Raw genomic sequence first — 10,244 nt, forward strand, 5'->3', positions numbered from 1 at the left:
TCTCTCTCTGACCTGAGTGAAGTCTAACATGCAGCGCCCGGGTTCAGTCTGAATATTTGCAGCAAATATTTGTTTACTCTCAGGTAGCATGAAAAGCCAAAATCAACAGAGAAACTCAGACATTTTTATTGAATTTAAGACTAATAAGACTGTAGGCAAGTTAATTATTTTACCAGTTATTTTAGAACCTTATCTTGAACTTTAGGAAGTGACAGCCAATTTGTGCTACTTTCAGACACTTGGACCAAAAGATTCAGAAATAACCATTAGGTGCATCAGCTGAGGCTGATGCGAGTATCATTTAAAATTTAACTCTCCTTCAATCTGAAAGTTAAAGAAAAGTCTCTTTCTCCACCAACTGTTGGATCAAATCATGTTTATTAATGTGTTCAGGAAATCCCCACAGAAACAGTTTACAGGGGAACTTACAGATTTACAATCATTCTTGACAGAAGTGCCAGCTTAACCCCCATGGTTCAACACTGAGGACACCTGCTGAATCTCACGACCAGCTAACTGCACACCCATTCCCCTTAACAGGTCTACCACCAAGTCCTTCCAGCCCACTGACGAGCTACTGACAGAGTAGTTGTTGTGTTGGTCTTTTAGTCATGAAGTATGCAGCGCTATAATAAGAAGTAGTAGCCTGTAAACACCCAGACACTCGAACTAGGTTTCCTCTCTTCACGTCTGGACCGTTCACAGTTAAAGAGCCTTCATATTTGGTGCCAATCCTTCATCCCAACCAGGAACATTACACAGCTGGATGCTTTCAGGTTTCAAAATAAAACTGCCAACCGTTGGTGAGAAAAACCTCGTCAGTCAAACTCGTACGCAGTTTAGGCCCTCGAGGATACACTATCATATACAGGATTTGTCATACTGCTCAAATGCATTTGGTTCAGCAGTCATAGTACAAATAGAAATGCTAAAACTAGTTACAGAAAAAACACATGTAACATCTCTTAAAGGAATAACATGTGAAGCTTGTGAATGTATCAGGACACCTGTCTCAGTTAACCGGCTGAAGTTTGTGAAATGCCCAACACCTTGTATTTGACCTACATTAAGTAGGAACACTGTCAGAATGATTCATTACACTCAAGGTCATCTCAATTCAATCTGAGGAATTCAATGCCAGCTACCAAAAATATTTGAAGACAAGAGTTGCATATACTCACAGATTCTAATTTCAAAGTAGATTTAATTTTTAAGATTGTTGGCTTGCCTTGTGCTTCACGGTCTCGCTTAGTGGGGGGTGGGGGAAGGTAGTGTTCATTGGAGAACCATTGTTAAGAATAATCTGTTATATTCCAATATAATAATAATAAAACAAACAGCATGATTTTCAAATGACACCAGAATGATCGAGGATGGGCGTTTTTTTTTTTGTTTTTTTTTTTTTTTACTTTTTCTGTTTTTTGATTTGCTTCGACCTGATACAGGTTAAGATGCAATTTACTGAATCTCTTACTGGTGGGTTGAGGTTTCAAAATCAAAAGAGGTTAAAATGAACATTTAGCATTCAGTCTACCTTGGGTGAACATTTCTAGTTAACATAGATATATACTACAGGGGGGAAGGGGGGGGCTTGCACCCTTGCTCTTTCTTTGCCGTATGAAAACCATGCTTCCTCTGGAGAGTAAGGGTGGGGAGAAGGGGGCCGTGCAAGACTGAGAGTGGGGGTAGGCTGAGTGGGGCAGAGGCTGAGTTTGGTGGATGGAGAAAGGGGCTTGAAAACCAGACTGCTGATTCCACAGGAGGTGTGTAAAAGGCACGCCAGGGTTACTCCCAATCCCAGCCAACATACACAGAGACGCCTTCACACCCACACACACTCGCTGAACACACAAGGTACACACACACACGCACGCACGCCCACACGCACACACAAGCAGCACAGGCTAGAGCCCCACTGACGAGGGGAGAAAGCAGGAGGGAGGGAATGAAGGAAGTTCTTGAAAGAAAGAGCTGGGGTTGAAAGTTGGGTTAGATGGGAGTGAAGGGGCCTGGATCCGGTGCTGCCACTGTGTTGAAACAGAAAAAATAAACAACAAACAAAAATCAAAATTGGTGGAATGGATCATTTCTGGTTCTTCAGCTGGTTGGAGAGCCAGTCCAGGCCCTCATACAAGCCATCCCCACTGGTGGCGCAGGTGGCCTGGATGTACCAGCTGCGCTGGCGGAGGGCGTGCAAACCCAACTTGTCTGTGATCTCTGCAGCATTCATAGCATTGGGGAGATCCTGGGGGGAGAAGGAACAGTGTCATGATGCATGTTTGATATTTGACAAGTTACAAATGTAGATTAGGGATGGATTTACAAAAAACAAAAAAAAAAGAAAAACAAAAAAAATATACCTGTGTATGTGTGTGTTTTCTAAGTAGTTATTTGACGCAAGTTGTTCAGTTTAGGCTGTGAAATGTCTTATTTGTGAAAATAAATTTTTTACAACATGCATTAATAGGTGAAATTAAAAAGAAACATAGATAATAGCTGCTATATGAGCCGCCTTCAGTCTCGACAGTCTCAAACTGTTAGGTGAATTTTTACAGTCTATGTGGACCTACTGCAGTTTACAGAACAGTCCTGACTCTGGATGGTCAGCTGACTCTATCTTGTAGCAAACCTAAAGATCGAATTTACGAGAGGGACAGACTAAATACGAGACTGTACACTGATCTGAGCTCCGTTTGTGTTTGCTGAAGAGATATTTTCTCTGGCTGTGAGATGTGACACTGTGGAAGTTAAGTGAACAGTGTGTGGATTCTACTTTGTTCAGTCTGTACCTGCTGGGGAGCTAACACTAGCTAACGGCTGTCTGCAGATATCAGGCTGATGTGTTGTCAGCACAAACAGCCCTAATTCAGCCCTAATGCAGATACCACCCCATCTATTTATGATCAAAAGCCAAGGAGCACTATCTGTGGCTCTTTAAAACAAAACAGCTTCTCAATCTCAGTCTCATGTTCAAACAAACATTTGAAGATGCTCAAAGAAACAGAAACGTGACCTCACCTGTTTATTTGCAAAAACGAGCAGCACAGCGTCTCTGAGTTCGTCCTCAGCGAGCATTCTGGACAACTCCTCCCTCGCCTCGTTCACTCTCTCCCTGTCGTTGCTGTCCACCACAAAGATAAGCCCTGCATACAAAAATACAGGACTGGGTTATGACCAGTAAAAGACTGTGCTCTTTCGTGAGTTTGTTACATATATCTGTGTTATTAATTCCAACATAGAAATGTAGCTTTGTAATCGTTCATCTTCGGGTTTCAAAGCATTTTCCTCTCTTCCAGATCAGAAGCTGTGACTTTGTTCCATTAATAATGAATTATGTGCAAATTGTTGCCACTGCTTAATAAGTCTCTTTGACCAGAGTCAAAACCTCATACAACGCTATGTGAGTGCAGCCCCAAACTCTGCGGTTCTAACATGGCTGTTATCTCAACCAGTAACCTCAAAACAGTTGAGGATTATACTTATGACCTGGATATTTCAGGGTGAGCTAGAGAAAGTCAGGTACACCTCTCAGCTGTCAGGCTGCCTACACTGCAGTCAAGTGCAGAAGCTAATTCAAACACACTCTGAATGTGTCACTTGTTAACCGCAAGTGGTCAGTGTGAAAACCTCATCAAACCAGAAGAAGACAGACACTTGACTCATGGTATCTGATAAGTTTAAATGCAGTTGAAATAACTACTTAGTGCTGCCAAGTCTATGTCCTATGAAAAGCAGACACAAGTGACTGGGATATAGAGACTCTACAGTTTAGTATCTTGTGTCATCCTGTGTTGATATCTGAAAAACCGAAGAGAGATCACATCTGAAATCACAAAGACAAATGAGCCATGAGGATATCTTCTGGCTCTGTGTCGATTCAGTGTTTTTTAGTCTACATTTGGCAAATGTCTCAACATCAATGCAGCTCACTAAATGTACAGAGCAGTTATTTTTGTATCATCGTAAGAGCTGACGCTGTGGTCACATGGACATCTCCAGCCTGAAAAGGAGTTGGCACTTGCTTGTGTTGCTGCACCAGCATCTGTACGCAGCCCCAGACTCTTGCTGTCTGCAGAATTAGACAGGCTCTCTGCTGTGAGCGCAATAGCACAAAACAAAGGCATCAATACTTGCTGAAAGCAGGACGACTAATACCACAGTGGGTTTTCTCCTTTGTTCATGTGGTAACCACACAGTGTGATGCTACGATTTTTAAAGTTTTAACCCTTTAAACTGTGCACCACTGACAGAGAACATGGAAGCATGTGACATTGTGACATGGGATTGTGCAGTTTGGAAAGGTCAACCCTTAAATAAGAGTCAAATACTGAATCAAACATTTCAGAGAAAGAGAGAATAACTATGCGGGTGCACACTGGCAATTTCACATGCTTTCCAGGATTTTTTTGATGGAGGAGTGTCTGCAGTTTTTCACAGTAGAGCAGCAGCCCTAATGTTGTTTTTTTTGCCCTGTGACCCCTTGTAGCTGTAGCTACATGTGAACCCCCATCACAACCTCATATGGAAACAAATTAACAGTTCAACCAGAAAGTGATTTTTTTCCCTTCTTATTATTATTTCATTTGAAGGACTTTAAGAGGCCTGAAATGAAAAAAGTGTCCAGTATTTCACACAAGAAATTTAAGAAAAGTAAAATGCTTTATATTCCAATTTGTTCTTAACTATTGTGGGACTGGTTAATAGTGCCAACTCCACAAGTTGGGAAACACTGTAGTAGAGGTTGTGAAATCTTCTAGATGGTAAGTCAATACTTATAAATGCTGGTGCAGAAACCACAGGCTGCGTCTTTACATGCTGGGGGAATGACAAGAATATATTCTAAATAATATAAGTAAACCATACCGTTTCTGGAATACTAGTGGATCTTTTTGATAAACGATGCCGTATCTAACTGTCATTACCAAATAGGATTCAATTTCACACTTGGATGCTCAGTATGTGGATGGTGATGTTTGCTGCTGCTGCTGCTGTATGTTTTTCCAGTGCAGGCAATGAAAACAGTGAGAAGCTGCAGCAGGTGTCTGTGAAGCTCAAATTTCAATGGATTTCTGTAGGCAACAACTCTCTGTAAAACTAAAATCAAAAAAACAGATCAACTGAGAATTCACCTGCAGCTTGTATCATTAGTGGTAAATACTAGGTAGAGTTTAGCCTGTAGTGCCGTCACATATTCTGATGAATTAAATTTCAGGAAATAGCAGGGGGAATCACACAATACGCCCTTTGAGAACTGAACAATGGTGTATGAGTCATTGGCTCACTAACTTTAACATCATCTTTTATGCACCAGCGAGGCCACCTATAGGCAGTAATGTTCACTGACACCACTGCCAGCTGAGATAAAGTCCCACTCACCTTGAGTGTTCTGAAAGTAGTGGCGCCACAGCGGCCTGATTTTGTCCTGACCGCCCACATCCCACACTGTGAAGCTGATGTTCTTGTATTCTACAGTTTCAACATTAAAACCTGGACAGAGGAGGAGAAACACAGATGAGTCACTAACTTAAAGACAAAACTGAAACAATTCACGTTTTGAACCTGCCAGACATAAAAAGCTCAATATCAAACACTCTGTGCAGTTCAACATCTATATGAATTCAAATTAAATGGAAATCAAGTTAAAGTTCCAGTTCAGCGTGAGTGTTTAAGATTACCATTACAGCAGGGTTGGGTATAAAACCTCAATGCTTTTTAATGAAAAACATGCAGATCTGAAACACTCAGTTAATCCATTAGTTTATCACCAGGAAATTAATCACCAACTATTTGGACAATTTAAGAATCATTTAAGTATTTTCTAATCAAAAATGCCAAACATTTCCTAGTTTAAGCTTTTCAATATGAGGATTTGCTGCAAAAGCAAATCGAAAGCTACTCAACTCCTTACTTTATATGCAAATATTCTTTTAATTTCTCTGACATACACCTGGTGCTGGCGTGGTGTGTGTGTATGTGTGTGTGTACTACTATGTGCAGCTTGGTATCACATGTCTTGTTTTGCTTGTGTTGTGTTAGTTTTATTCTGTCACTTTGCATGGTTTGTAATTGTTAAAGGACTTCAATTAGCTTCCATGTAACTCTGGCACAATACAGCAAATGGTAACATTTATATTTAATACTGTACATTGCCCCTTACAGCAGGTCTTCAAAGAAAAGGCTGTTGATTTCAGGCTACTTTTTGTAATACCTAAAGAAAACTTTTTGGTTATTGTACCAATAATTATCTGTACTAGCATAAAAAATTCAGAAGGTACCCAGCCCTACACACAACAGGTGGTAAATATGTTAAAAATACACAGAAAATGCCACTGTTAAGTCACTGCAATTGATTACTATATGGATATTCATACCAATGGTGGGAATGGTGGTGACTATCTCGCCAAGCTTCAGTTTATATAGGATGGTTGTTTTTCCAGCAGCATCGAGCCCGACCATGAGAATCCTCATCTCTTTTTTGCCAAACAGGCCTTTGAATAAGCTTGCAAATACATTCCCCATGGTGACGAAGCTGTCAAAGAGGAGAAGGAAACATAGTTAGGAGTATTAACGTCTGCAGATTTTCAGTTTCAGCGTGGTAAACACAAGACACACAAAGAGTGAATGATCACAATAACAGTGCCACCTGTCAGTTAGGCTTGTGTGCTGGCAGTAAGTATAATATTTCATTATTGTTGTACAGGTCATAAAGGCACAAATAAATGAACTAAAATGGATGGTGATAGCAGTATAATACCTGGTTGAATAAAAGGCAGATTTTCACTGCACTAAAAGCAGCACAATGAAAGCAACATGGCAGACGGACAGTTGAGATGTTTACTGAAGCTAATGGTTAAACATTAAGGTTAGGGTTGGTGGCTATACATTACCAGCCAGCCCATACCGTCAACATCAACCATTATCTCACATTTCCCTGCTTCAAATAGACAACATACCTGTTAATGTTGCACAGTTTATACTGAAATCTCACTACAATGTTGCTAAAAATGATATATAAATTAATACTGAAATGACTGGTGGATCAACAAAACATTACTCAACAACTATTTTGATCACCAATTAACCATTTTAAGTTATTTTTAAATAAAAATTCCAAACATTTGGTGGTTCAAGCCTCTCAAACTTGATGAATTGATGCTTGTCATATGTGAATGTAAAATGAATTGAAACTGCAATGATTAGTTGTTTAATCAAACAACAGAAAATTCATTGCCAAGTAAATTGATAATTAAGAGATTATATTATTGATTTTGTTAAGCAACAATACCAAATATTTACTGGTTCCAGATTCTCCAATGTCAGAATCTTCAGCTTTTCTCTGTTTTACATCAATGTAAACAAATTTTATTTGGGTTTTTCAACCGTTGGTCATATAAAACAAGGTATTTGAAGACATCACTTTGCACTGAGGGGAACTGGAACGAGCATGGACAGAAAATGATGAATCCACTATTTGAAAATAATAATTGGAAAATTAACTGATCATAGAAAAATTCACTGTTTGCAGCTCTGGATGTTAATGTCACCAAATATATACTAAAATCTTACTACTATATACTGCTAAAAATACTACAGTTACATTTAAAGCTGCAACAATTAATTAACTGATGGGTAGAAATTTGATTGAGGTTAACTATTGATAGGAAATTCATCACTTAAGTAATTTTTCAGCAAAAATGCAAACATTTATTGGTTCAAACTTCTTAAATGTGTTTAATCCTTAGTTGCAACCTGAGGTTAATCGATTGCCATAAAAATTGATAAACTACTTTAATAACTAATTATTAATTTTACTATGCAAAAATCTGACACATTTGATGGTTCCAACTTCTCAAGTGTGAGAACTGCAGGCTTTTCTTAGTTGTACATGACAGTAAACTGAATATGTTTTGGACTGTTGGTCAAACAAAACAGAACATCTGAAGACGTCCACTTGGGTTTTGGGTTTTTTTTATACACTACTGATTAATTGATTAATGGTGAAAATTAACTGATGATGAAAATACCTTTGAGTTGCAACCCTAGAGACGCTGTTAACTTGGATAGACCGAACAGAAAACCGATCACCAGATAAGAGAGGCCTGGTAGAGCTGGTGAACTGTCGGCTCCTGCAACACAGATAGTGTTACTGTAGGTGTGAGCTAGCATGCTAACAACACCCCGACCTTAGCAAAAGGCCGACAATCCAGCTACAGTTTAAGTTAACGTTTACATATTAAATAAAAGCGGTCTACATTCAATTAAATATTTTAGATGTGTGGACAATCGGAGTTGGGTACTTTTAGCCGGTTACTACAGCTCGAAGCAGATTACCGCTGGCTTCATTTAGGGCGGATGCTTTGGCTAGTTAGCTTGCTACCTTACGTTAGCTTGGTGCTAACCAACGGGCGATACTAGTCACGAACGGTTTGTAGAACTCCGCCGTTTCCGGCTCACGGCGACACATTATCAACCCATCCGACGCTGACATGTTACGAAAAGCGTCGGTCGGACTTAAACTCGGTGTTCTCTCGGTAGCTTTTCGGTCTGGCAGGAACTACGTTAGCAAGCAGGCTAATCGAGCTGCCGCTAGCTAACTGCCGCGTCACAGTTAAGAGAGTGCACCGTGACGTCATGTCAAACGCTTCATAAAACGGGCCGTTCGCACGGAACAGCCGCCGGCTCGTGCTAACTCACACTTTAGGACCCGAAACGGCGCGTTTGAGCGGATACTCACCTTTAAAACGACAGCTTCTCGATCTTTCCGTTATCTTTCACTGTCACTCCAAAATGGCGTCTTGCGCAACCAGGGAGACACCGGCGTACGGGCACTTCCCACTATCAGCCCGGCTCCAATCGCCGAGGAAATGGTGTAACCCACAACCCGCCCCGGCTGCCCCGCTGGCCTATCACAGGGTCCGGGTGTGTGCGCACAGTGCGCAAGATGTCGAGGAAGTGAACCGCGCACAAGTTTATTCAAGTTTCAGACACAGCCACTCTGGGAGGTGAGCAGCACTGACAGGCCGACTGGTCCTCTTGTTGTGTTAGAGACTAAATGGCTGCAGCTGACACTTGAAGTCTTTTTCTGACGCTAATAGATCTATTAATGGTCTATTACCCTCAGTATTCAAGTGACCCTGCACATTTTTTCTTTGGTAGAGGCACAGTGACCACAATCAGATACAAAATGATTATAAAGAGACACACAACTCCCTTAAAGAGACACAAAACAACCGCAGAGAAACAAAATGGGACGCGCAATATACCAGAAAGACATATAACATGACCACAAAGAGACACAATACGACCACAGAGACACAATATGATCACAAAGACACAATATGATCACAGAGACAAACAGCAAGTTCACAGAGACACAAAATGACCACAAAGATACACAATACGACCACAAAGACACACAATACGACCACAGAGACACACAATACGACCACAGAGACACACAGCAAGTTCACAGACACACAAAATGACTGCAGAGAGACACAAAACAACCACAAAGATACACAATACGACCACAGAGACACACAATACGACCACAAAGAGACACAATAAGACCACAGAGACACACAATACGACCACAGAGACACACAATACGACCACAGAGACACACAATACGACCACAGAGACACACAATACGACCACAGAGACACACAATAAGACCACAGAGACACACAATAAGACCACAGAGACACACAATACGACCACAGAGACACACAATACGACCACAGAGACACACAATACGACCACAGAGACACACAGCAAGTTCACAGACACACAAAATGACTGCAGAGAGACACAAAACAACCACAAAGATACACAATACGACCACAGAGACACACAATACGACCACAAAGATACACAATAAGACCACAGAGACACACAATACGACCACAAAGAGACACAATAAGACCACAGAGACACACAATACGACCACAGAGACACACAATACGACCACAGAGACACACAATAAGACCACAGAGACACACAATACGACCACAGAGACACACAATACGACCACAGAGACACACAATACGACCACAGAGACACACAGCAAGTTCACAGAGACACAAAATGACTGCAGAGAGACACAAAACAACCACAAAGATACACAATACGACCACAGAGACACACAATACGACCACAAAGAGACACAATAAGACCACAGAGACACACAATACGACCACAGAGACACACAATACGACCACAAAGATACACAATACGACCACAGA

General features: G+C 40.9%; 1 protein-coding gene across 2 annotated transcripts; it reads right to left on the reverse strand.

Moving 5' to 3' along the window:
* Nucleotides 1-359: 359 nt before the first annotated feature.
* On the reverse strand, nt 360-8,895 carry arf2b (ARF GTPase 2b). 2 transcript variants are annotated; one of them, XM_071462189.1, is made up of 6 exons: nt 8,735-8,885; nt 8,025-8,126; nt 6,372-6,529; nt 5,377-5,487; nt 3,019-3,143; nt 360-2,245 (listed from the first exon to the last, which is right to left on the reverse strand). In XM_071462189.1, the coding sequence occupies exons 3-6, from the start codon at nt 6,517-6,519 to the stop codon at nt 2,084-2,086; spliced, it is 546 nt and encodes a 181-aa protein (XP_071318290.1). In that variant the 5' UTR covers nt 6,520-6,529; nt 8,025-8,126; nt 8,735-8,885; the 3' UTR covers nt 360-2,083. The 2 variants fall into 2 exon arrangements, with proteins under 2 accessions (XP_071318290.1, XP_071318289.1); XM_071462188.1 differs by lacking the exon at nt 8,025-8,126 and having other exon boundaries at nt 8,735-8,895.
* Nucleotides 8,896-10,244: the final 1,349 nt, after the last annotated feature.

Source organism: Trachinotus anak, unplaced genomic scaffold (assembly GCF_046630095.1).
Source record: "Trachinotus anak isolate AG129_WGS33_773 ecotype Australia unplaced genomic scaffold, CSIRO_AGI_Tana_v1 ptg000025l, whole genome shotgun sequence".
Lineage (NCBI taxonomy): Eukaryota > Metazoa > Chordata > Actinopteri > Carangiformes > Carangidae > Trachinotus > Trachinotus anak.

Excerpts from the sequence above, each read along its gene's own strand:
- arf2b (XM_071462188.1), bottom strand. The coding sequence starts at position 6,519 with ATGGGGAATGTATTTGCAAGCTTATTCAAAGGCCTGTTTGGCAAAAAA. Across the intron at positions 5,488-6,371 it reads CACCACCATTCCCACCATTG|GTTTTAATGTTGAAACTGTA; the intron begins GTATGAATATCC and ends TCCTCTGTCCAG. Across the intron at positions 2,246-3,018 it reads TCGTTTTTGCAAATAAACAG|GATCTCCCCAATGCTATGAA; the intron begins GTGAGGTCACGT and ends TTCTCCCCCCAG.